The sequence below is a fragment of the Sander vitreus genome, chromosome 7 (assembly GCF_031162955.1).
Source record: "Sander vitreus isolate 19-12246 chromosome 7, sanVit1, whole genome shotgun sequence".
In the NCBI taxonomy this organism is placed as follows: Eukaryota; Metazoa; Chordata; class Actinopteri; order Perciformes; family Percidae; genus Sander; species Sander vitreus.
Window position 1 is genome coordinate 23010491 of NC_135861.1, and position 27098 is coordinate 23037588.

Consider the following 27098-nt stretch of genomic DNA (forward strand, 5'->3'; position numbering starts at 1 on the left):
ACAACAGTGATCAGGAAGTGAAACTGACAGATGGTTGAGGTATGCAAACCCTTAAAGACAGAAATGAGCATATACCTTTTATCCTGTTTCTGTCGACAGATGCAGTATAGAGCATTTGAGTCAGAGCCCTCTGTGTCAGATATGCCTGAAAACTCTCCTACATTCTTGTAGTCTTTTTTCTCCTCCTCCTCCTCTGGTACATCATCATACTGGCCAGGAGTCACATCAGTAATCTGGTCTAAATCAGTGTCTATGATTATGCAGTCTGAGCTTGATTGCGTGATGTCAGAGTTAGCAGATGAGATCTCTATTTCAGAATGGCTGTGTGGATCATTTTCTTTTTCATCTTCTTGCAACTGCTGCAGCTGGTGCTCAGATGGCTGGATGGATCCAAGCACCACCTCATCATCATCGTTGTCCTCATCATCTACCATGCTTGACTGAAGCGCCGCTGCCCTGCCCCTCCCTCTGCCCCTTCCTCTACCTCTTCCCCTACCTCTTCCTCTGCCTCTACCCCTTCCTCTGGCCTTTCCTCTTCCACCTCTCCCTCTAGGTCTTGTGTCACCCTGCCTGCCTTTAGATGTCAGCTGCTCCTTAATCTGTATCAGAGTCATGTCATCGCTGTCCTCTTGACTAGAAATCAACACCACATCATCAGTTTCCCCTCCTGCCACGTTGTCAGAAGCAACAGGTTGTGAGAGCTCCATGTCATCAGCAGATTCAATATTATCAGGCTCCTCAGTTTCTTCTATAACCTGTGGAGGGGTCACGATCGCATCAGTGGCTTCCAAAATGTCAGGGACTGTCAGCGCATCTGACATTTCCATTGGCAAGCCCTCATTCCCGCCGAGCAGTGAGAAGGCAGTGTGGAAGGCAGACCCAAAATCTTGCCATAAGCTGGGGTCAAGGCTCCCTCCTGCAGAAGCTTCTGAGGCTGGCTTGCTCTCCTCTGATACAGGCGAGGATGGGGCAGACCACTCAAGGTCATCTAGAACACTCCTCGTTGCACCAGAAGCTCTCTGGGTTGTGTGGGTTTCTGGAGTGGCCAGGGGTGTCTGGTTGGTTCGGCGGCCTCTGCCTCTGCGTACGATAGGAGGACTGTGGGTTAGGTCTCCAATTTCATCCAAGAACTCCCTTTTAGCGATGGTTGTCCGCCTAAACCCCCAAGACTTTTTAACCTGAGACATGGTCGGTCTAACACTCGTCTCTGCCCCTTCTGACTGGCTCTGCTGGTCCTCTAGAGAAAGGCAGCAACAAACAGGGTTAATAAATGTCCATGTGTATCTGCAGTCTGCCCATTTAGGCCATTCAAAGACTAAAAGGACAGTTTTACCTGAATTATTAGCATCACTGTTATTTTCCATTGGGTCCATATTGACATCCATAGGTAGCTATCAAAACACATAAGATATACTTTGTTAGTACACAAGCTTAAAGGAATATTAACTATTGATGGCCAGCCAAAGAATGACTTTGCACACTAGGATCTGCATACTCCATTTTATTACAGACTATATACTGCACGCCTGAAAAGGGTCTATGCCTAAAGGTTTGTATTTATTAAAATGGAGTGCACATATTCTAGTTAGGCTATTCTTTTCGCAATATTTAGGAAATGCGGCTAGAAGGTGGATCTCACAGAATCCCTTATAACAAATAATTTTGTCAGGACTAGTCAGACTATACTATACTAGTTAGATGAGGGCTAAATGCAGAAAAACAGGTACCTCTGCAAATGAGCAGATGGCTGGCAAAGCCTAATTTTCAGGACATGTGAAGTGTCATTCCACTTGTCTTTCTTTGCACCGTGGTAAATTTGGGAGGGAAAATAGATTAAGATTACATTAAGAACATTAGATTATGAGTCAATAATAAGCCACAAACACATACCCTAACAGTTTAACTTAATTACGAATATCAGCCATTGTAAAAGAAGGCAGACGTGACCATCAAGAAACTCATACCTCTAATACATGTACATATACACTCAATTGCCTGTTCATTAGGGCCACTGACCTAAATGAATAGGGTCTAATACAACGTCCCCGCAATACATCATACCTTCACACAGGTTAGAATGTTCAGTTTTTAGAGGTGTTGATTCAAGCATTGCTGAATTGTATTATACTGAGAGGTGTCTCTTGTAATTCAACACCACCACAAACAGTATAAACATTATGATCTTCATTAAGGTAGGAGTTAATGCAGGGCTGTTCTATTTGACTACATTCACTTTAGCTACTGAGGCTTTAATTTAACAGATTTTTCAGGAAGGTTTACTATATGGTTACTTCATATATACGATTGATTTATTTATTAAATTAGCAGAAAACATGCTATATCGTGATATATATCGTTAGAGATATGAAATGACCTATATTTGAATAGAAGACCATAGCGATATCGCTCAGCCCTAGTGCAGACATTATATATTTAATAACTTCATTATAGAATAAAGGAATGTAACGCTAGCTGGTCACATTTACGTTGGTGTAACTTTATAGGTCTTGTTGCTTAGCAAATGTGTGCATTTAAACGACACTTGAAAGGGGAACACATGGTGAAAACTCAAGTTTTCAGCGTTGTGTCTAATTAACGTCAACATTAATCACAGATTGTCCAATTTCTCATTTTTTCGCTGTATCGGACCGCATTGTTGACTAAATCTACCCAGACATTATCTAACGTTGGTTGACTGTTGCGTTAAGGCCTAAATATCTGATCTATTGACATGGCTGGTGAAAAATCAGCCAAAGTGTGCAGATGGTTTATTTAAGCAAAGACTCGTCAACAGGAGTGATACTTATGTGGGAAGTTCACTCTAAAAAATGTAACAGTCGCTCGTTAGCTAAACAGAAACGAAACACCAGACCTTACTAATGTCACTACCAAATCCCACTCGGCTGTGAAAGCGCAGAAACGAAACGTCCTTGTTCTGCAACGATACACAAGCACTCAAGAGTTATTTCGGTGACGAACGACATTGTTCTCTGCATGCACCTAATCCACATAGCCGCTAGCTGCTACACTCCCTGCTAATAAATGCAATGAGCTGCAAAGTCAATTGTCTCCAATGTTACCGTCAACAAGAATTAAATGTTGCACGCTTGTACATTAACACCCTGAGGAAAACTGAAACCGTACCTTGGAGACAAATGATTACTTTCCAGTTATTACTGAATTCGCTCAGCTAGCAAGCTAGCTCGCACAGCCTTCCATTTTCTCTGCCTTCCTTGCGGTTTCGTAATCTCGCGAGAATTACTCCTCACAGGCGGGATTGGGCAGCACCGTCCTTTCCTGTTGATCAAGGTTCTTCTATCAGTGATCGTTTGATTTGCGATAATTTCCATAGAAAGAGGTCTGCCTACCAGACACTCACTTTCTTATTTTTAAGCCTTTAACATTATCCCACTACACTGAACAGCAACCCCGTATTCACCTATGTTATAGGTGAATGTACAACCTTTGGTAGCCACAGAATACATTCTCTGTTGTTTAGTTGATTACATTTGCCTTCTGGTTGACAGCACAAGGAGTGAGGAGAATAGAGAGGGAGAAGGGCAGAGAGCAATGAGAAAATGGCTAGGTAGCCTATAAGACATATAGTAGGACTACTGTGTTTTGTTTTCTCTTTTATTTGAAGATTATTTTCTAGTTGATTACAAAATGGTTTGTATGTGATTGTCAGTGATACAACGGAGGGAGTGGGATAGAGGGAGAGAGCAGGATGGAGAGAGAGAGGACAAAGAGAGGGACCTGGAAGAACCAGGTGAGAAAGTGGACATATATTGTATGGGCAAAAACACTTAAAACACTTAAAATATTCCATTCACATTATAATTACATATGCATTTCATGGAGGACTAGTTTTCTTCCCTCTTTAAGTGTTTTTTTTTTTGCTATATACATCCTATTCCTGTATTGCATAATATTGTTTTGTGGCTCATCATTAAAGTTGGTCTTCTCAGATTTATTGATGTCCTACTTATCATATAATGTAGTTGTTGTATTAGAGTAAATGCTTTTATTATCAGGCCCAGGCTCTTAAGAAAAAGAGATGCTGGATTTTCCCCATCTGGTTCAGAAGCATTATTAGATTAGATTATTCATCATTTAGCTGTATAACCATATCAGTTTCTATCAATGATGTAAATGAAAAAGTTGAAAATTAACAGCAGAAAAAAACATGAATAATCCTGCTAAAAATATGTTGAGGCTTAATTTACCAGTTCAAGGTATGTGCAGGGGCGTAGCTCAAAATTCTGGGCCCTGTAGAAAGGCATTTCTTATGGGCCTCTCCCCGCATCCACAGCTATTCATTCTAGCATCTTTTTGGGCCCTCCTCACATGAGGGCCCTGGGTACGCAGTCCCCTTCCCCCCCCCAGTCCAACATCCCTGGGTATGTGCTGCAATAATCACGCTTTGTAGCCATCTTTTTTCACAGCAGATGCCTTTTATCTGTTGATAGTTCGTCATAATTGCATGTCTTAATCTGTCTATTTCTTTCCCCAAAACTCACCAGAAGTCATGATTTAAGCGGTTAAAAAGAAAAGAAAAATAATAATCGTAGGGGGGCATGCCCCCGGACCTCACTAGCTTAACTGCTATCAACTGCTCATTAGGGGCTGAGCCCCCCCCCCCCAAGGTCAGATCCTAGAATCACCCCTGTCTGAATGAATCAAGATGCACTGTATTATGTTGATCAGAGCATTTTTATTTTTTCTTCACGAGTCCATTTATTGTATGTACAATATGTAAACACAAACGAGACACAAGCTTAAAACAGACATGCTCACAGGGAATAATATCCAGCCAAAATACAGTTTCTATTTATGCCTACCCAGTTCTTAGACAGTCTGATCAGGATTTACATTAGCCTTGGATAACCAGTTAAACAGAGGCTTCGCTAAGAAGTGACATTCATATGAAGTAATTTATTTTCAAATAACTTTTTTTGGACACATAGAAATGTTATTTCATTAAACATACTATAAAAACATATAACACTATAAATATTGTTCAGGTATTTTCTTACAAAAACTTTGTACAGTTTACATTTTTTAGTTCTTTGAATAAATCACAGATATTTTTTATGTAGGTCTTTACAATGTGGAACTACAATACAAAATTCATGAGCTAAAAATGCCCCTGCTGACATGAAAAGGACGTAGTTGAAAACGTTTAAATTTGCATTACTCAAAATATCTCGGTTGACATGAAGCAGACATGGTTTAAAACATAAAGATGAAACTTGCATAACTCAAAATACCTCTGATGGAACCACGATAAATGAATATAAACTGTCAATGGCTATTTTTGTCTCATTATATGGAGAGCAATCAACAAAATAAAAAACAGCCATGAAGTACTTAAGAGCAGCATTGAAAAAGTGTAAATATTCTGTGGGTTGATACAATCTTGTTCAGACTTGACAAAGTGGTAACAAAGCTCTAACAAAACTACAGTATGAAAACATACAACCTCACATTTTATTTCTCAAGACAGACTACTTTCACATGGTGAATCCACCTGAACACAGACTTGTGATAACTGCGAATGAGAGATGAACCAAAAAAAAAAGTGCGTGGGAATGCGTGGGAATGGAAAAATCTAAGTGATTTGTCACGCAGGCCTTTAAGCACCAAGTTTGAAGCCGCATCATGTCTGACACGACAAGCCCCACAGCGGCCTTGCAAAATGTGCGAGAGTATCTGTAGTGTAGCAGTTAGGTCACAGTAACGCCGGCACTGTCCTTGCTCTTGTCCAAATATGTGGGAGAGTTGCTTTTGTCTGATATGGATCCCGCTCCTGAGAGCAGGGTTTGTGTGGCTGGAGAGTGACTTGAAGATTTCAATGAAGGGTCGGAGTTGGACTCTGCTTCTGGCTCTTGCTGCGAAGCTGTGGCTGGAAGGGAAAGGAAAATATAAAATGAGAATATGGATACTGTATATCTGTGCATGTTTTTCTGTATTATTTGCCTTCTAGGTTGGGTTAGAGGCAAGGCAGTGTCTATTAAGCACAATGGTGAGGTAAGCTATGCAAAGGTACACTATACTTTATCAGTTGGTTAGATACATTATGTGAGTCTTTGAAGGAATGAGTGCTTGGGTTTACAGTATTTGGGGGCTAGGTGACTGTGGGGATGACTTTATAGGAGGACTAACAGGAATGACACACTGTGTTTTGGGTGGTGTCATGTCATTATACGAATGACATTAATTGCTAGATATATATTTATGTCCAAATATAGTAAGTGTGGAGAAGGAGATTGAATGAGAACATTTTTGTCTGTTTCAAAAAATAACCCATCTGAAAATAATGGCTTTCACATCAGACTGAAGTATAAGTGGATAGAGATTATCTTTGATAAAAAAGAATCTGCTTAATCCACTATTTTAGTAACAAGGACATCATATTTATGCCTTGTTGTATAATACACAAGAAAAACCCAGTCATTAAAGTCCAATAACTTTCTATAAATCTGGTCGTCAGGAAATCATCTATCCTGATGGCAGAGAACATAATGTATATTCCTTTACAACTTTACTGCTATGTGTTCTACATGTCAAATTGTATTATAGTTGTGGATCACAGCACTTGAGGAGCAAATACTGGGTGCTTCATCTGCAACAGGAAACAGCACATCTGGGGAAGCATTCATATTGAGAAAACACATATTGAGGACTGCTCTGAGAAAAAAAGTGCCCATAGGTAACCTATCCTGCCTATAAATCCACATTAAATAATAAAAATGCAATTATTGAATAATAAAATACTTGTGCATAATATTTTGTGTTTTGAGTATCTTTGGTAGACTACATTAAATCAACATAATTTGAAACCTAATAAAACAGTGGCTTTTGGTATTTACATTTGCCAATTCATTTTTTATTTGTAATAACCATTGTGTGACAGCCTCTGCATCACAGCCCTCAACATAAATCAACAACACATGTTGCCCAAATGTAATCTATATATTGGACACACTAGTGCAGTGTGAGTGTTTACGTTACCTGACTGTGTGCAGGACTTCATGTGTTCTGGCCAGTGGGCTTGCTGACAGGGGTAATCACAGTAACTGGTATTCCAGCAGCAGTAGAAGATGGCCTCCTTCCTGCAGTTAGCGCACCACTGTTTCTTTTTGGTCTCGTCCACTGCCTGTTGCTTTTCCAACTCCATCTGCTTTTTCACCTCAGCCACCAACCGTTCTCTTTCCTGCTCCAGACTCTGCCTCATCTCTGCCATCGTCAGTTCTGCATTTAGGGTAACAAAAGAAAAACTTGGAACTCATGCCATGTGTGAAAAAGAAACATCTGTATTCATATAACATTCAGGAAAAGACTGGTTCAGTAGTACATCAACTCTCAGAAGTGTGGTGACACATTCCTGGAAGCAGGAAATTACCAAGATTGTGTTTCATCTCGGATAACTCTTGTTGATGCAGCCACTGGAGTTTCTCAATCTCTATCCTTAACCGTCGAATCTGTGGCAAGAATACATAGAGATTAAAACGTGCCAAGTGTTTGCCATTATGACACATTAAATAAGCATCCGTCTATATGCCAGAATGTACCTCTGCAATTGTGTTTCCTGATGTGCTTTTGGAAAGATCATTGTATATTTCAGTCATTGTCCCTTTTATTGTGTCCATAATCTGCAAAGTTTTGGCAAATACAAGTGATATTAGTCCACAGTTGTAACTACTTACATCCTGTAACAATGAAGTGAACAGAGCAGTAATTCAATTTATGTGAGATAAAATTAGCCAAATTACTTTGTTGGTGTACTTGGCTATATCTGCAGCCACCTCTGCTGAGCCTGTAGGGATCTGCAAGTCTCCTGACATGAAAGAAGAGGAGCTGCCAGATGTGACCTGGGAAGCTGTGGATGAGGAAGTACCCTGAGGCACGTCTTTTTGCACTGCAGGGGATAAAGATGGGGAAAAATGGAAATAATGCATCTTTTAATACACATTTTCATCTTAAATATGCACAGTTTAATGTCCATATGACTGATTAGGCTGGTGTATATACCCTTGGCTGCCTGTCTGGTCTGATAGCGGGTACTTGAGGAGGAGTTCTGCTGTTGTGACTGCAGCTGCTGTGGGCTGTGTGTCTGCCCCGGACTCTGGGCCGGTGGCTGCGCTGCTGACTGCTCTTCCTGCTGCTGCCTCTGCACCTTCTGCTTATGCCACTTCTGAGAGGACGTCTGGAATTTGGTTGGATTCCAAACCACCGCCCGCTGCACTCCCTGAGCTGTCTCTTTAGGCAGTAGAGGGCGCTGTTTCTTTACAGCTACAGGTACTGGGGATGTTGTGGAGCCTGAGGTGGAGGCAGGAGAGGGTGCACTGGTTGATCCACTGGTAGCACTGGGCTGACCAGAAGCTGCAGTGGAAACAAGGTTGAGGGCTGCTGTGATGGCGGGTTGCAAAGAGTCTTTCCGGTTAGAGGCGGCTTCTCGTGATGGTGCGGCTGCAGCAGATGAAGGCAGTTTTCCTGAGCAGAAAAAAAAAATAATAGCTCCATAAGTGTGAGGCATTCTGGATTTCTAAATTGGGCACTTAAGCCCAAGAGGGTTAAATGCGGAATTAGATCATTTAGATTTTTTTGCTTAGATCAGTAGAGTCAACTGGAGACCATATGGGATGTTTTGAGAGCAGAATTGAAAATTTTGTTTAAGGGGAACTCCACCACTTTTACACATCTCATCTGTTTACAGGTCTAGGTCTGTATGACTGCATATGTGGGGGGGGGGAAAAAGAAGAAGGCATTTGTGGCTTCAAGGAGCTGCACTAAATCTGCCTCAAGGTATGTTGCCCGAGTTAGTGTCAGATGGGGCTGAAGACTAAAAATAAATCTGGGGGTGTGGAGTTAGAAATAGGTGAGCTTCCAAGACCTCTGTAACCCGCTCCTTATCGGTGCTTGAGGCCAGCAGCTCAAGGCCACTACTAGCATTAAATACCTGAATCCCTGACCAAACTGTTAGCGGCTGAATTGTGGGTAATGTAGACGGCAAGTTTTGACAGGGAAAAAAAAAAATGCGTAAAATGAAATGTAACTGTAATGTAAATGTAATTCTGAAAAGACAGTTATTCATTTTTGTAAGTGATGTATTCATGGTAATTTATATTTCTAAAAATACTTTTTGTATCCACTAAGAGTAAAGGCCTTTTTGTAAATATTATTTTTAAGAAAAGGGTGATGATAATGTTTGTACACATGGTGATTTATCACACACACACACACACACACACACACACACACACACACACACACACACACACACACACACATCACACACACACACACACACACACACACACACACACACACACACACACACACACACACACACACACACACACACATCACTGATCCATGGAATGTATAAATAAGGAAACTGGATAATAGCCTCAGACATCACCCTAAAGACAAGATAGCTGAGAGCATTTGGTGAATAAAGCATTGTTTACTGGAGGAGAGTTGAAATTAAAATGCGTTTTAATTTTGATAGACTTGCATTGAAGCTCACACTGGCTTGCACTTCGCTGTGTGCGTGTTCAAACATCATAAGGGCATTTTCTCCCAATTGTCCTTCAAACTGAGACAAGTCCTAATGACAAGGACAAAATGGATACAGTATCTCAAATGCCTCACCTTCCAACTTGGCAACAATAGGCTCTTTGAGAGTTTTGGCAGCAGAAGCCCCTGGCTCTCTTTTTGCCCTTTTTGAGTCACGGCCTCCATGTTCATCTCCCAGGTCGATCACCAGCTCTCTTTCAGAATCAGAGTCTTGCTCAGCCACTGATGTGGCAGCAGCTGCTCTGCCCTCCTCTGGGGCTTTGGGTTTGTTGTCAGCGAGAGGCTGAGACTGGGGCGTTCTGGGCTTGTCCTGGAGGTCCCTATCTGGGCCAATGCTACCCTGCTTGTCTTTGAGCAGGGGTTCAGGTTTGGCTTTATCTGCTGTCCCTGTAACTCCGTCCTTATTCTCTTCCGCCGTGCTTGCTTTGGGCCTTTTTCTCTCTGCTTTTTCCTTGTCGTCCTGGGCGGAGCTCTTTGGCTTGTGTTCCTCGTCGCTGAGATACTCGCTGTCGCTTGAGTCAGATTTCTCAGAGTCCTCAGAGTCGCTGTGATCCACTCCTTTATACACATCTTCAGAGATCTCATCTATTCCTGTATGGAGAAACATACATTCTTGATTACATGATTTTTATTAGTTAAAACTCTTTTTGTCACAAAATGGCATAAATAAAGAATGTTTGGACTACAAGAAAAACAACAAAATTAAATATTCTTGAAACTACTGGAAGATTTTAACAGTAAATGAAAAGAGTTTTGTGGCAAAAATAGCACAAGGTGAATGGGTACTGTATGTACCAAGCTGTGCTTTGCAGCTCTCAATAGTCTTGTCCAGACTCCTGATGGGTCTCTTTGTGGTGGGGAGGGGAGCCGACGCTCCTTGTTGTTGCTGATGTTGCTGCTGCTGTTGTTGCACGGTCTCACTCAGCTCCTTCAGATCCATCTCAGCCTTCACCCGATCTGAAAGAAACAGGTGAATGTTCAGTCAATTTTAATATTCTTTAACATGATAAGGATGATAAAATGTTGATTAACTTTTATGACAACATCATTACAGTATATTTGCGCTGTTGGTACTGACCCAGGTTGAGATTAAGGATTCCGCCAGTGCCTGCAGTCCTCTCCTGCTTGGGCACCAGACTAGGGCTAAAGGGCTTCGGGCTGCCTGCCATACTACCTGCGGGACCCATCTTCCCAGAGACAGGAGATGCTGTAATTACAAATGTAAAATGGTTGGTGTCCACTCATGGTGACTTTTAACCTGCAATAACTGATTTGTTTGGCCATTTTGGGACAGCAGAAACAAGTTGTGAACACAACATTGACACCATCACCTTTTAAGTTGATAAGCGGAACTTGTTAGCAAACAGTTGCCTATTTACACATCCAGCAGATATAGAGCAACATTATCATTCATAATGCTTTTGTCCACCTGATGAATGCAAGTCTAATATTCACTTTTCTTTTAGCTCTGGTTTGGACTCCAACTCCTGAACAGGCCGGACAGCTGAACAATGAGCTGAAACTCGCTATAAAGCTCCGTAAAGCCGTGGGACAGCTGCAGATTCGGGGGATTATTCTCTGTTGGTTCATCTCTACAATGTCACAAATGTTTTCGTCATTTGATACATTGCTATTACAAATATATTGTTTATAGCCAACATTTACTTACCAGTACAGTCCATTGATTCCTCTCCAGTGCTATAGTGGAAGGCAGGATTCCTGCCGGCCTTTTCCATATCCTGCTCCCCATCGGACCCTGTGTGAACTGAGGAGTTGGTGCTCATCGGAGACCGAGGCATGTCTGTCATTGAGACCCTCCGACTCATGCCACTGGGTGTGGAACTCTTGCTGAGGACCATCTTAGGAGATGCGGTTATATCAAAGTTGAAGCGAAGTTTATCCGTTTTCTCTGTTTTCACTGTCCCAGCACTGGGGTTGGAGGGGTCCAGTAGCATCTGTAGCTGGTTGTTGGGTGTGTAGGGAGTGCGGAAGGGTGCATAGTTAAAGACCCCAAATTTCTTGCGAATGTTTTCCACATAGACTTCCATCTCTTGCATGGCACTGTTGAAAATGCTCTTTGTCTTCTTAACAGAGAAAGGGATCTCTTTGGACATGAGGTAGCAGTTATTTATGGGGACCCAGGCCCTACATAAAGCAACAAAAAGACATTCATTGAGTTAGAATAACCATGATACTAATCTTGATTTATTTTTGGTCCAACAACCCTAATACATAGAGCCAATTTGCTCTACATGCTCAAAAGCTTCTCTCACCTGTCATGTTGCCCAAAGAAGCGTGCGTCTACCTGCCCATCCTTTTCCCGAAGTGCTTTTGCTGGCCAGAAGGGAAAGCCCTTTAGCTTAGCCCAGACCAGGGGGTGTGGTTGACTCTAAAGGACAAAGCAAAATAATTCAATGCCTTACAGATCTAAAATCTAAACCAAAATGTATAAATATAGTATTTAAGATTGTGTAAAGACCTACACATGGCTCACAAAACCAGTTGTCCCTTTTTTGGCATGAAGACAGATAACACTCTGGACAGACCTCAATCTCATTCATCTAATAATACATATAAAATGACAAATATGTTATTCATTGTTAAATCAGCCATATGCAGACGCTTGCAGAATCTTTGCCATTATTAAGTTAGTAAAGCTTCTTTACCTCATGTTCACAAATCTTGACGATGACTTTTGCAGTTGCTGTTAATTTGTGATTACCTGAAATAAAGTCACAATCTAATTTATAGTTTGAAAGAGGGATTACTGATTAGAGGGATTACTGATTTATGTCAAAGTGGCCTACCTCCATTATAGATGATGCAGTTGTGTAAGATCCATTTCATGTCAGCAAGAAAGGCTTCAGTGCAGCCATACATTTTCTTTTTGATAGTCTATTAAAAAGTGAAAATAACAAAATCAAAGACAAGATACTTCACTGAAAATAATGAATTATAAATTAAAAAAAAAACGAGTCACAAATCTTGCTCCAAAGTATGGTTTTATACTTTGTTTTGGGTATTGTATCTGTATTTTTACTTGTGAACTGTGGTGTACTCTACATTTTTTGTTCGCAATGGTATCTTGTGACAACATTTGTTCTGTTATGTTACTACTTAATGTGTCCTCAAAGTAAAGACACTCACTCTGTTGTCCCTTTAATTCATTTAGCATTTTTTCTGTTTTTACTTTGTGCATTCTATTTGTACCATTTTTATGTGCAAATTAAAATAAAATGAAAAAATAATGTTACCTTCTCTAAAGTACACAGGTCCATGGGGTGGAAAATATACTCTGCATAATCCGGGTGCTGTTCCAGAGACACAGGTTTCTGGAAAGGCTCAGTCTGCTCATTTGAGACAAATGTAAAAAACAAACAAAAAAAACAACATGCATTAGCCAAAATTTGGATCTCTCATGTCCTATATACATTCCCTGGACTTTTGGGTTTGAATATAAAAAGGTCAACATAAGTCCAGTCAATTTTATTTACATGCCCAAGATCAAAAATTTGCTTCAAGGGGATTCATACAAAACATTTTCTTAGACACAGAAAAATGATAAGACACCTATTAAACCAGCATAAAATGAATCTTTACAAGTCTTACCCCAGGCTGTTTAATCTTTTGGAGTGCAAATTTGAGCAAGTAGGAGAGTTGGTCTATTGTCAGCATTGTCATTGCTTTGCTCTGGGTTTCAATGCATTCAGCAACTGTTATTTTCTGTAACAATAAAAAGTTTAATAATTAAATGCATTAGTGAACACATCATGAAAACATCAAGCAAAAAGGACATTGATACTAATATAAACTTACATCTCAACTTTTGTAAAGTTTACATTATGTGATTTTGTTTTTATTTAGCTTGTACACAAATTCAAAATTGTGTCGATGAAAAGAAGTACGTATTAAATGTCCCTTTAAATGTTAAAAAGCAGATCAAAACTTCAATCCTCTAACATCTCTCAAACTTGCAGTGTGAGCATTTAGCTTGCTGGAGTGTCACGCCATGTGCCAAGAGGTCTTTAGGTTTTTGGATCAACCATAGACAAAAGCAGGTGATTTCACCGATTAGTTTCTTTTCTCTGGCTAAAGCTGCTCATGGCACATAGTCTGACACCCCTTTTGTCAACTAAGCAAGCAAGATTGTGCCTTGCCACAATCATTTGTTTACAGCTACACACATACACGTCTTCTGCGAGATACCTCACACTCTGGACAGAACCAGTCGCCCTCGGGCTCGGCTGGTAGTTTGAGGCACTTGGCGTGGTACACCCTGGGGCAGAGCTCACAGCAGAGCACCTGGCCCTCGCGGTGGCACAGCCAGCAGTAGAAGTCATTCCTGCCGTCCTGCGGTACAACATCAACAGGGTCTGTGGTGAGTGCTGGCTGCTTCATATAGTAAAAGGGACCATGTCTTAGCTCTGACTGAAATGCAGGCAAGAGAAACAGGGGGGCAGGTTTCAAAAAACACGCAGGAACACAAAAAGGTGCAGTGCAACAAAAACAAGACATGTGGTAGGTTAAGCAATGGAAGCAGCATAGAGGGTAGTAAAATTGCTAAACCTAACACAAGACTTTTTAAAGCAATTAGGAAACTATCTGATCATCTGTTTGACTGTTTCAACTGTGAGTCAAACAAGACTACCCCAACAAGTTTAACAGCTGTTCTTTTAACAGTACATTTAGCTCATCCTTCACCTGAGAGTAAACACAATGCATAATACGATTCTCTCGTACAAACCCCAATTCCAATGAAGTTGGGAGGTTGTGTAAAACATAAATAAAAACAATGATTTTCAAATCTTTAACATATATTCAATTGAATACACTACAAAGACAATACATTTAATGTTCAAACTGATAAACTTTGTTTTTTTGCGGAAAAAAAAGCTGGGACAGGGGCATGTTTACCACTGTGTTACATCACTTTTTCTTTTAACAACACTCAATAAGCGTTTGGGAACTGAGGACACTAATTGTTGAAGCGTTGTAGGTAGAATTCTTTCCCATTTTTGCTTGATGTACGACTTCAGTTGCTCAACAGTCCGGGATCGCCGTTGTCAAATTTTGCTTCATAATGAGCCACACATTTTCAATGGGAGACAGGTCTGGACTGCAGGCAGGCCAGACTAGTACTACGAAGCCACGCTGTTGTAACACGTGCAGAATGTGGCCATGTCTTTGTCTGAAATAAGCAGGGACGTCCCTGAAAAAGATGTTTCTTGGATGGCAGCATATGTTGCTCCAAAACCTGTATGTACTGTACCGTTCAGCATTAATGGTGCCTTCACAGATGTGCAAGTTTCCCATGCCATAGGTACTAACACACCCCCATAACATCACAGATGCTGACTTTTGAACTTTGCGCTGATAAGAATCTGGATGGTCCTTTTCCTCTTTGGCGTCCATGATTTCCAAAAACAATTTGAAATGTGGACTCATCAGACCACATCGCACTTTTCCACTTTGCATCAGTCCATCTGAGATGAGCTCGGGCCCAGAGAAGCTTACGGCGTTTCTGGGTGTTGTTGATATATGGTGTTCACTTTGCACGGTAGAGTTTAAACTTGCACTTGTAGATGTAGCAACGAACTGTTTTAACTGACAATGGTTTTCCCGAAGCGTTCCTGAGCCCACGTGGTAATATCCTTTACATAATGATATTAGTTTTTAATGGAGTGCCGTCTGAGGGATCGAAGGTCACGGGCATTCAATGATGGTTTTCGGCCTTGCCGCTTACGTGCAGAGATTTCTTCAGATTTTCTGGATCTTTTGATGATATTATGGACTGTAGATGATGAAATCCCTAAATACCTTGCAATTGTACATTGTTTTTAAACTGTTGGACTATTTGCTCACGCAGTTGTTCACAACGTGGTGAACCTCACTCCATCCTCGCTCCTTTTATACCCAATCATGACACTCACCTGTTTCTAGTTAATCTGTTCACCTGTGGAATGTTCCAAACAGGTATTTTTTGAGCATTCCTCAACTTACCTAGTCTTTTGTTGCTCCTGTCCCAGCTTTTTTGGAACATGTTGCAGGCATAAAATTCAAAATGAGTGAATATTTGCAAAAAAACAAAGTTCATCAGTTTGAACATTAAATATCTTGTCTTTGTAGAGTATTCAAATGAATATAAGTTGGAAAAGATTTGCAAATCATTGTGTTCCGTTTTTATTTACGTTTTACACAACGTCCCAACTTCATTGGAATTGGGGTTTGTAAATACCCAACTGGTACTTTGCTGATGATACATTAATGGATGAATAGAAGCTGATGCAGCTGCTTTTACAGCTCAAGATGATGTTTCACAGTCAAAATTATCTTAAGTCTTAAGCTTACACCAAATCAGTGTTGGTATTAATTCTCCAGGAGTAGTGGTAAAATTAAATTGCAGCTTATTTGCCAATGAAAGCATATATAATACCGGTAAAAATATTAAACCAAAGCACTAGAATTTTCTTTTAATGTCATGCCAGTTCAACAGAGGACTAAATGGCAAAAGGGAATCACTCAGCACCACATTCATTTGGCAAGCAGATACTAAAAACATATGCATCAGTCATACATCATCAAAATGCAAACACTTAAATTCAGCAAAATGACAGGACATTAATGACCAGAGGTGATTGATATGTAAAATGTCTAAAAAATATTAAAAAAAAACAAAACACTGAGCTGACCACAGCAGGTAACATCCATACATGCTTGTCCATCTTTAAATGTGCTCTAAGCGATGTCACGCGTTGTTTGTTGTCAAATACAGCAAACATCTCACTATCCGCTAGCTGCCTGTCCCCTGAACACACTGTAAAAAAACATGGTCTCTGTAGACAGCCCAGGCTCCACAAACGGCAACAAAAACAAACTGCGCCCACCTGCACCACGAAACATATTAAACAGTGTTCCAGCCAATAACCGACAAGAAGGAGTTGGTTGAGCCATCACCACAGCAGCGTTAGCACGTAGGCTACTTCCACAATGCGCGTTCATGACGGTTTCAGGAAGCACGGAAGGGAGGGAGAGGGGATGGGATGAGGAGGAGGGAGGGGCGAGCTAGCCTAAGTTTTGTTTGACAATACTTCGAACGTCAACAAGAAGTAACCTCACCCGACATCGCTTAGAGCACCTTTAAGCTGACAGTATACTACAGTCAAAATCAAAAGGTGGCGTACTCTCGCAGGCAATGTGGAACGTTTTCACAAAAAAGGAAGTCCCTCATTGAGCATTGATCTCTGCAGTGTGTGTCGGCCTCCAGCCAGAGTTTGCTAAAAAATTCTCTTAGTCTTGTTCACCTGGTATTACCATCCTTCAGGTAGTCTAGGTTAGAAATAAAGACTAAAGGTGACAGTACACCCCCATCAGAACTGCTTGTCGGACGGCTCTGTCAACAATTTCTGAAACATTCACACCCACTTCACACCATAAGCGCGCCCTTAGCCTTTTGTTTAAAAATGTAATGTAATGTTTTTTGCCCTTTCAATGTGATTAAGTGCTTTGGAACATGGGTAGAAGACAAAACAGTCCAAACTCCTGCTGTCTTTGTTTTGGATTATTTTTGGCACCATCTCCTTTGCTAACTCCACTTTCTGGTGTGGAAGGAGAGAGCTCCAGTCGAAACGAGTAGCTACACCATACTTCACAGCCTTAGAGAGCACGCCAGATCTGGAAATGAGTATACTGGAGCACTTACCTGGTCTTTGTGACAGTTGACGGCCCCAGGCTTCTTCTTTTTCTTGAGAGGGCTCGGGGAGGTGTCCGAGGGAGAGTGTCCATTGGAAGAATGGGTGGGACTGGACACCTTTCTCTTCTGTGGTGCCACTGGTCGTTCTGCTGACCCCGGTGGATCAGGGACTGGAAGCGGAAACACAAGGTCATCACACGATGAAAGATGGCTTGTATTGTTCACTGCACTCAACACATTACACAAGCTTAAGAAGATTAAAACACGGGTACCATGACAGTAGTTTAGCTATTCCTAGAATAAATCAAGAGGATGGAAATAATTGTCAACCATAATATATGATTACCATCATCCCACATTCTTAAGAGCTTAGAGAAACCAAGGTAGTGCAAATTTAAAGCAACGTTGCGTAACTATTTTACCTTAAAATAACAGCTTAAAAATCATTTTGATGCTACACTGAATTGTAACAGGGAGAATGGTGCATCCTTCATTCTTACTCCGCACCTGAACGCCTGTTCTCACACTATGTAACTTTGGTGAGCAGTCGGATCTCCACGGAGAGGTGTTTAATGCTTTAAGGCACTACCACGGATTTTGGTGAAATTTCATCATATTTTATGGAGAAAATGTTTTCTGGTTTTCTTTCTGATGTGCTCCGGCTGCTCTGCCATGACTCTTTGTGATTAAGGGGGTTTCCTGATGGACAGAAAGCTTTACATGTTGCTAAAGTAAAGCTAACCGTTGACTGCTGCTAACTGTAGCTAGTTAGCTCAGTTAGACATGCTGCTAGGGACTGGGAGCTTGGAGCACCAGGGGAGTGTTGATGTTTACATGTCTAGCACAGGAGCTTTGGACCGCTGGGAGGAGGCAGTTTTCAGGCCCAGGGAGAGGGGCGGAGAGCAGCGCTGGTGTCGTGCCATAACCAGAGCCGGGTCAGCGTGCAACGGAATCCGCAGCCTCTACGGACATAATGGCAGAGGCGAGGAAACCGAAAAGGACATTGACAGAGGAGGCTTAGAAGAGTAAAGGAGAGCAGGACCGAGCAAGAGGCCACTAGACAAGAGTATGTCTCAGACTGGCTTTTAGTCATTGACGAGAGCTTGGCAAAATAAAAAGGCTGCAAGACAGATGCCGAGCTGGCCATCTTTCTGTTGGACTAGTAGGTAATATTAGCTGGCTTGCTATATCTTGTGTTGTTGCACATGATTGATGTTTGACATAAATTCAATGGTCAGATGCAGTGCTCAGCTTTTAGAATTTTGTCATGATAACATCAACATCTAGTATTGACAGCAATCACACTGATCTAAAAAGCAATTATTGAAGATGCCACTTATACATATTAGATTCCCACTTTATAGAAACGAATAGCTTGAGGGCTCCCTCTGAACTAACAATACCCTACTTGACAAATTGTAAACAGGCAGGCAGCCAGGCATAATGGATTATCTTTGCAGTCCTAAGATACCAACAAAATGCATTACCCTGCTCTTGAAACTCACAGTAAATAAGCTCTACCTTCTCTGAAACTAAGACATCTGACATCTTTAAGTCTTAATGCGAGGTGCTCGGCCTTAGAGACTTACCTTTGGATCGTGCAGATGCATTCATCCCCTCCACATCAGACTCTGTCTTTATCTCCTCCTCAGCCAGACTGCAGAGCACCAAACAAGAGCACACAGAAAGAGAGCCAAATACAAAGTCAGAAAGGGTGTTCAGAAACCATATCAGCAGAACAGTAAACAAGTGGAACACCACCTACGGCACCCGGGTCCCTGAGGATCTGTCAATAGGGACTCTGCAGGTTTCCATTGTTATTGTTTTCATTTGATGTCAGCACATCGCTGACATTGTGCAACTAAGTTCAAATCCTTTCCATATTATCTGTGACAAACAAGTCTGAGTATGTTCTTAATGTTCCAAGAGGAAGAATGGGTACAATCGCCATGGCAACACCCGTCTCCGCTAAGCACAAGTTGGTATTCACAACACATAGGGCCATTTTATTACCCTGCAACTCCGTCCTTCAGGAGACATTGCAGCTATAGATTCTAGTCTGACTAGGTCCTGATATTTGCTGTGCTTTGTTTATAACAAATGGTAAATGGACCTATAGTAAGGAGAAAGTCAGAGGGAGTTCATACTAGTGGAGGGACATATGTCTCATGATGATTAACAGTATGCGTTTCTACTAGCTCCCAAGCCTCTTCAGTAACAACAGGGTGACCCTGAGGGATTTAGGCCCATTCTTGGAGACCATTAACAAGAGATCCATCTAACCAGCTTCAACAAGGTCTATCTAAATATTCTCAGCCCAAATCTTCACCGCATGTATATTTAAAGCAGCTTTTTTGGCCAAACTTATGTTTGTATCACTATCCATAGTCTGTAAATTTGGAAATTATATACACATATACATAATTGTGGAGTTACATAAGAATTTTCTGTAAAATCTGCATTTTCTACAGCTGTGTTTACAAAACCGATGGAAACAGGCCATTATTAATGTCATAAATCCATGAATTAAAACTAAGAATACAGTATCTCCAATATGCACATCTAGCACTGAAAAAACCCTGATTTCCCAGGTCTCTGATCCTGCTCTCATCTAATTTCCTCTGAGGAAAAAAAAAAGCACGAGCATAAAGGGGGTCTGGCGATAAATGAAAAGCCTTTGAGTATTTGGTTCCTCCTTTGTCAGAGCAACAGAGGGCCCTGTTCCAAGGACGTAGCCTTTATTCACAACCCCGAGAAGAAAACCCTCCCAAGTACCCCTGACAGGTCACAGACTTGACCAGCTCGTAGCTTTGGCTGCAGCTCTGGTTTCCAGCTAGGATGGTGGGTTTACAGGTTATGACTCAAAGGTCAAACACATTTTGTGGGATAAGCTTTTTCCTCTTCTGAAAGTTAAGGAATGCGCTTCATGTCCCCTCTTCCACCCTTCAAAAGACATTCCACACAAGTTGATCAAATGTCAGTTCACTAATAGGCATAGGGAGGTTAAAACACAGATCCTAAAGGCTTTAATGAATCAGATATGACAGGCCCAACTCAAAGAGATAAGATGTGATCACATCAACTGTTAAACCAAAGTCAACCTTGGTGTTTGCTACACAATTTTGGTTTAACAATGATTAAAATATCTTCTTTCTACCACACAAAATATCATATATGTGACCAAGTCAACACAATCATCAAGGCTATTCTAAATACATTCCCTGTTCTCTTAAGAGAATAAATAAATCATAACCATTGTTGTTTGAGAAATGGCAAACATGGGTTGAGCAGAGGTTCTTTAAAAATATGCATATGGGTATCTTGTTTCAGCCTGCCAGCAGTCACACACACACACACACACACACACACACACCTCAGGGGCCTTCCTGTTCCGGACTGAGTGAACAAACGAGGCCCACATCAAAATAAGACAACGTTAGCCAAGCCACTCTGCTACGTGTACCACAAGCCTGAAAAGAGAGAACATTCACCATCACCAGGCAGAGTTGCTAAACAAAAGCACCACAACCCTATATTATATACACACTTAATGGCAAGACAACCAGGAAGACAGGATGACCAATAGTAATTAGTATGATCCAAAGGACATTGTCAGATCAGGAGCTATGATCCGTCACACAAGGAGAGTTTAGGCAAATAAATCCTCAGCAGATTCTGGGATATATTCCAGAGACGCGGATTCAAGAAAACACTGACAGTATTCCCCTCTGCAAGTAGTACCTGATGGACAGGAAGGAAACAACACTGACTCAATGCCTTTAGATTCCACTCCTGTGAGAGACGAGCAGGGTTCTCTCGTCACAGAAAATGGAGGCCACAGCTAGCTCCCCTCCCCCCTCTCCCCCATCCCCCACTCCGAGGCTCAGACTCAGGCACTGGCACATCCATGCAGGAGGACCAGAGAGATCTGTGGAGATTACAGTCCCAACATTTTCAAAAACACAGCTAGGTCAAGACAAACCTTCACGGCCGATCACAAAGATAGAGAAGGAACACAGAGAGGGAGACATGAGAAAACCCAGCAAAATGAGAAGCACTCATCTCTCTTTTTATGCCTTTCATCTTGTCTTGCCTCCTTCCCTGAATACTGCTGTCATAGAATAATTAGATTTCATTTTGAAGAAAGAGAGACCATCACTGTGAAGCCACACTGAGATCCTGGCAGAGCCATTCTCTATTCTTTAAAGAATGTGCAGTTCTTCTTAGACATCAAACAGACAAATATTTGAATAAATGGCTTCCCTTTATGGCAGCCCAGGAAAGTAATTCAATGCAAACTTCATTATTGCACTCTTTGCTCTGAAACTGCCACTGAAAACACTTGGAATTAATACCATTGACTACAAAACATCCTACTTACCCTGCTACTCAAAACCCCAGAGAGATTATTAGGTTTTGTAAAATATCAAGAGACATTCAGCTTTTACAAGACCAACCACATGCAGACAAATAAAATGCATACTATTAGCTTTTGTTTTTCCTGAAATCAACAAAAACATAAGAAAAGCAGAAGGTATAAGATCCTAGTTAACATTTAATAAAATAATGATTTAACTACATAAAGACGCCTGTTTTAGCATGACTCCTTTACAATGTTAAAACAATGGATCAACACCAAACTATACTTTAAGTATGCACAGAATATCCTGTATTAAAGAAAGATTTGACCTGGATTTTATATAAGGCTGTAAAGGGTGAATCAAAGATGGCTGTGGAATTTTCCAGAAGGCCCTTGCTCTCCCTGCTGCTCTCCCTCCGATTGTCAATCTTTAACCTCAACTGCAGCTGCAATTGGCTGGAGGGCCAACAGGGTGGAATATCATTGGTCGGCAGTGCTATGCCACACGGATCAGTGTGCAGGCTCCCCTCTTCCTCTTAAAAAGCACTTTTGCTGCAATGCAGAGATTTCCCCCTGCATTAGACAGGTTTTATTCCTTCAGTTTAGCTTGCCCTTCTTGATTATGACAGCATAAACCAGGGGGATTTGAAAAAGGTCTTTTGGGAGATTATATTTATGGCTGTGATGCATAACTCAGCGGCTCTGCTATTCAACCTCTGCCGTTCTGTTTAGTGGCTACATTGCCTCAGAAGAAGGCCCACACGATTTGTCCCAACCCCACGACATTGCACATTGCTGACATATCTAACTATCAATGTAACATTTATATTACAGGCTTGAACAGAACTGTGGAGTAAGTCATTACTTTTCAGTGGTCAAACTTCTGGTTTTGGTGAGAGAGGGAATTACTCTAAGAGGAAACTGATTATAACGTTACTATTTTCTGGCTGTCGTGTAGATGAAACACGCCTTATGTCAGGCCACAAGAGAAAAAACATTCTTTGTTTCCCCCACGCAATTGAGACTGCTAAAACGGTGATACATTATGAAACACAATGTGCAATCAGTGCTCTGAAAAATATATAATGGCAACAAACAGTAAAGAGTTTCCTCATACACTGTGCCTCTTGATGTTTTATAAACCTGCATTTTTATCTGTATCTAATGTATTAATGACATTTCTGTTGTGTAAAAACAGAAAAAAAAAACAGAGTACCATAAGTGAAAGAGAAAATAGTGCAATGTGTGCCAACAACATGTACACACACAAGGGCGTGTGTCATATAAAAAACCTGTTATGTCTCATGTTGTTTCTCTGTCCCCGCTGTCTGATCTGTGAAGACAGGCTAGAGTTCTCCTACGAAGAGCTCTCTAAACACAAAATGGCCACTGTCTGTCTGAGGATCAGAGAGTGGAGGAAGCAGTTTCACAATAGTGCTATAGAGAGGACAAAGCCCAGGACCGTAAACTCAGGGCCTATGGCTTTAAATACAAGTGTACCAACATCTTGTTTCTAAGGATTTGAAGGAAGAATTGGAAGAGGATCACCCTTTGACAAAAGGTTTGCTTCATGTAGGCTCATCCTCTCATCAATATGGAGTGTAGAAACTCCATCCCCAGTACAGTTTTATTTAATATATACCAAGTTATACAGTTTTCAGTTTCTGAACAATTTATTTTACATGTACAATATTAAGACTGAAAACCAGTATTCAGTTATGCCCTGCACTCCGGGTCCTCCTAATGAGCACATCTGTCGCCCCACACGTCTATTCCCCGGCCTGGCATGACACAAGAAAACAGCACAGAGGCAATCCACTTGCAAAGGGTACATAATACCCCCCCCCCCTCCTCCTCCATTGCCCATCCCCCATTCTTTCTCTGCCAGGCTACAACACAAGACTGCCACAACTTAAAGAAGATGTGGGTGCCATTTTTTAAATCTAAGTCTCTTTTGCATTATAAAAAGGAAAAGGATTTGTCATGGTCCACTCTGCCTCCTGTATGGCAGCCTGGTTGTCTGGGGCACCCATGTGACCCTGAGACACAGAGAGAGAGCAAGGGTGAGAGTCGTTACCCAACCCCCCACCCTCAGCACTGTGGAGCAGAGAGGCCTGGCGAGGCCTCCAACCCACCCCAGCTCCTCCTCCTGCACACTAACCTATTTTTAAGGTGTGCACATTCATCATGAGAAACCAACAGTCACCACAACAACAAGAAGGAAGCCATGTTGTTATCAGAGAGTTGAGATAAAAAAAGACAGAGCTTACCTCTGTGGATGCATGGCTGCCTGACACACTGTTATGTCAACACTTATAAAACATGGAGGACACTCTCAGCCCTCAGCCGGGGAAGGCTCCGCTCTTCATGCAAGGCGATCAGGCCCCAGTGATGTTAGCCAGATCCTGACTGGTCGCTTTCCTCACAGGCAGGATACAAGGCCGCGTCTGATTGGCCGAAATGTTTCCTGAATAATTATCTTTGTTCACTGCAGGCAGGGGCAGCACTGTGAGTGTCAGATACAGGGGAAGAAAAATAAGCAGAGAGCTAGGCCTAAAACCACAAAATAACATGATTAATATGAGTCTTTTTGACATACAAACCCCATATAACAATGTTTTGAAGCTTCCAAGTGTAGAACCTGGTGGTAGTTGTCTTATTTGAAGGCTTTAGAAGTAGAAATGGCAGCATGTAGACTATGAGGAGCAGGACACCATGGCTTCCATTTTTTTTATGTGGAGAGGGCCTTTGTTTAAACTCCTCCCTCTCTCTCTTGTTTCCACAGAAAAGAGAAGCTGTAGCTCCTCACCTATTTTGGCAATTCAGTCTGAAAAAAAGAAAGAAAAGAAAATTAGGCTGCTAAAGTGAGAATTTATATAGTCAAAACACTTTCATGGTTTAGTTGTAAAGAAAAGGGGAAACAGATGTAGAGCTTTGAGGAAGCCATGCCTTTTTATGCCACACGCTGTTGTTACTGTAATAGTTTTAGGTAAATAATGGCCCAGTTAGTGTCAAATGTAGATATGAATATATTAACCATGTTGTAAAATGTAGTAAATATAATAAACTAAAATTAAATATAAAATATATATGTATGTATCTCCCCATTAGTATCACCTGCAACAGTGTGAATGTCCCCGTTGTGGGATTAATAAAGGATTTTGAATCTTGAATCTCCCCTCCAGTAGAAAGAATACTGAAATTTCAATTTTAACACTGGAGGAGCGTTGTATTAAGTGTGTATCGAGGTTCCCCCTTCAATGTCTGTGCTGTAACAGTGATCATAAATAATTACACACAGCTGGATAAAGCACAAAATGTTGTCCTTTTGACATTCAACAGCAGTGAAATACTCAGTGATCAGAAAAATTGAAAAACAATGTAATAACCCTGCCATAAATATAATCTATAATGTTTTTCTTACAATGTTCCTATTTTGTCTGAATCCGTTGTTGACTCAACTCTTTGATCATTTGTATAGCTGTAATTCATGTCATACTGAATAGTCCTCCAAAAATGTAGATGAGGTGTCTAAATATTAGGAAGAAAATGTTTACTGTATATAACAAGCAAGCAACAATACAAGCAACAGTGTTCACTCTTTCAACTACACATGGTTTGCCGTTTTTGTGATCACTAGATGAGAGAGCATACACTGACAGGCCTTTCCATAGATGTAAAAGGGAGTTTCAAAAAACCAGAAAGATCCGTCAATATAAAGCAATCGAATAAAATCTTACACAAACTACTGGTCACAATAATTACTATTAAGCACCCCTGCCTCGTCTTTTGTCGAATATAATGGATCCAAGTGAAAGTGTATGAGTTTATGACTGAGAGGGAAAAAGATGAGCGCCCAACGTGGGGCTCGAACCCACGACCCTGAGATTAAGAGTCTCATGCTCTACCGACTGAGCTAGCCGGGCGATACTTAATCATACACGTGCTAATCCGTCTTATTTCTGAACTGTTGTAGGCTACTATCTTGATAGTATTCTCATTGTTAACTGTTGTAGGCTACTATCTTGATATTATTCTCATTTAGGTGAAGCAACTTCTTCAATACTTTTAAACCGTCTCCGATTTGAAGTTGCGTCACGTTGTGCTGGTGTAAGGAACATGGATGTATTAAGAAGGGCAAGAGGGTTAATTTAGGGTTTGGTTTTTTATCCCAGTTCTGTCTCATACTGTCCTCTAGCGGTAAAGAACTAAAAGTGTTTTATTTAAGTTGTGTCTTTGAACTAGGCTAAAAATTACTCCGTTACTATGGTAACGTTAACGTTATTGCACGGTCCTACCGGCCCAGTTAAAGCCACAACAGACTAACGTTAGCTAACACTTTACTTAAACAACGACCCATTAAAATTGGCTTTCGCTAGCGTATTTACATAAGCTTTCCAGATAACACCGCGCCTGATGGCAGTGAAAACATTACAGACGCTCAGTAAGTAGCTAGCTAGCTAGCTACGTTAGTGTCACAGCAATTATGGGATCGTGTATCTTGAACACCGTGTAAACGTTAGTTAACGTTACCTGACTGTTTGGTTTTCTCCGTACATTGTCCGTAAATCACCATCAAGTAAGAGGAGGCGCATTAAAGCCACCATAATTTAACTTAATTGACGTGGTTGCCTTTTAAACGGGGGGCACTTTCAAGCACATTAAATCGCAACTTCCGGCTATTTTCTTTCCAAAATAAAATGTTAAACGACAGGTGAAGTGAAAAAAATGTACCCACGAGAAAATAGTGTATTCGATCCCCAGCTCATCCTGTCCTGCATAAAAAAAATCCTACTTGAGTATAAAAGTGCAGAGTATTCTCAGCTAAATGTACACGTTTCAAAAGTACTTGTTATGCACATTGGATCCTTTTTTAGTGTTATAGGTTATAATATATGATCATGTATATATTACTGGATTACTCCGACTAATGTGTTGTCTGTATAATTAAATTGCATATATGAATAAATAATAATTTTAAAAAAAACAAGTTCATTGAGAACTCTTGGTTTGACAATGGAATTTAGCAATTAAAAAAAGTGAAATACTTTATTCAATTGCACAAACTACCTCTTAATTCTAAATATCCTAACAGACTTTAAAGATCAATTTGTCTTTTTCATCACTGACTTTGGGAGCTTTGAGTGATGTACAGTGAAAGTTTGTAAGTCATGAACAATCGTATCCAATAAACAATCTTTATTTTTTCTTTGCGATACAGAGATGTTCCTGCAGCAGTTTACATGTTGTGTTCACGCAGTAAAGCAAAAGAGAGAGCATTATTTCCTGCTTTTGCATGGTCGGAAACCTGTTTGTCAGGCCCCCATTATTCATATGCTGGAATCTACTAGTAACAGGTTTTCAGTGTGTCAAATAGTTAGCTGTAATTTTATGAAGCACTACTTTATTCAGCAATATGTTCTTTGTGATCATGGAATAAAATAGATAAATAAACAAAACTATAAT

General features: G+C 40.9%; 2 protein-coding genes and 1 non-coding gene across 10 annotated transcripts in view; all 3 read right to left on the reverse strand.

Moving 5' to 3' along the window:
* Positions 1-3238, reverse strand: part of LOC144521104 (uncharacterized) — a 34251-nt gene extending 31013 nt beyond the window's left edge. Inside the window, exons 1-3 of one of the 2 annotated variants that reach the window (XM_078255410.1) lie at positions 3145-3238; positions 1334-1391; positions 76-1237 (exon numbers count right to left, since the gene is read on the reverse strand). In XM_078255410.1, the coding sequence (XP_078111536.1) occupies positions 76-1237; positions 1334-1385 (1214 nt within the window). In that variant the 5' untranslated portion in view covers positions 1386-1391; positions 3145-3238. The remainder of the gene's footprint in view (positions 1-75; positions 1238-1333; positions 1392-3144) is intronic. The other variant, XM_078255411.1, reaches the window with a different exon arrangement.
* Positions 3239-5585: 2347 nt separating this feature from the next.
* LOC144521108 (MYND-type zinc finger-containing chromatin reader ZMYND8-like) lies at positions 5586-26270 on the reverse strand. Of its 7 annotated transcripts, none has more exons than XM_078255416.1 (22): positions 26166-26261; positions 24236-24459; positions 23903-24138; positions 18862-18929; positions 17282-17442; positions 13789-14010; positions 13192-13305; positions 12837-12929; positions 12390-12477; positions 12249-12304; positions 12066-12143; positions 11856-11971; positions 11252-11727; positions 10661-10789; positions 10378-10539; positions 9658-10173; positions 8035-8496; positions 7776-7921; positions 7575-7655; positions 7406-7484; positions 7015-7254; positions 5586-5905 (listed from the first exon to the last, which is right to left on the reverse strand). In XM_078255416.1, exons 3-22 carry the CDS (start codon positions 23914-23916, stop codon positions 5727-5729), a joined length of 3480 nt encoding a protein of 1159 aa, XP_078111542.1. In that variant the 5' UTR covers positions 23917-24138; positions 24236-24459; positions 26166-26261; the 3' UTR covers positions 5586-5726. The 7 variants fall into 7 exon arrangements, with proteins under 7 accessions (XP_078111542.1, XP_078111540.1, XP_078111541.1 ...); XM_078255414.1 differs by having other exon boundaries at positions 13771-14010; XM_078255415.1 differs by having other exon boundaries at positions 13771-14010; positions 24232-24459.
* trnak-cuu (transfer RNA lysine (anticodon CUU)) lies at positions 25486-25558 on the reverse strand. Its single transcript has one exon. It is a non-coding gene; the product is annotated as a tRNA-Lys (tRNA).
* Positions 26271-27098: the final 828 nt, after the last annotated feature.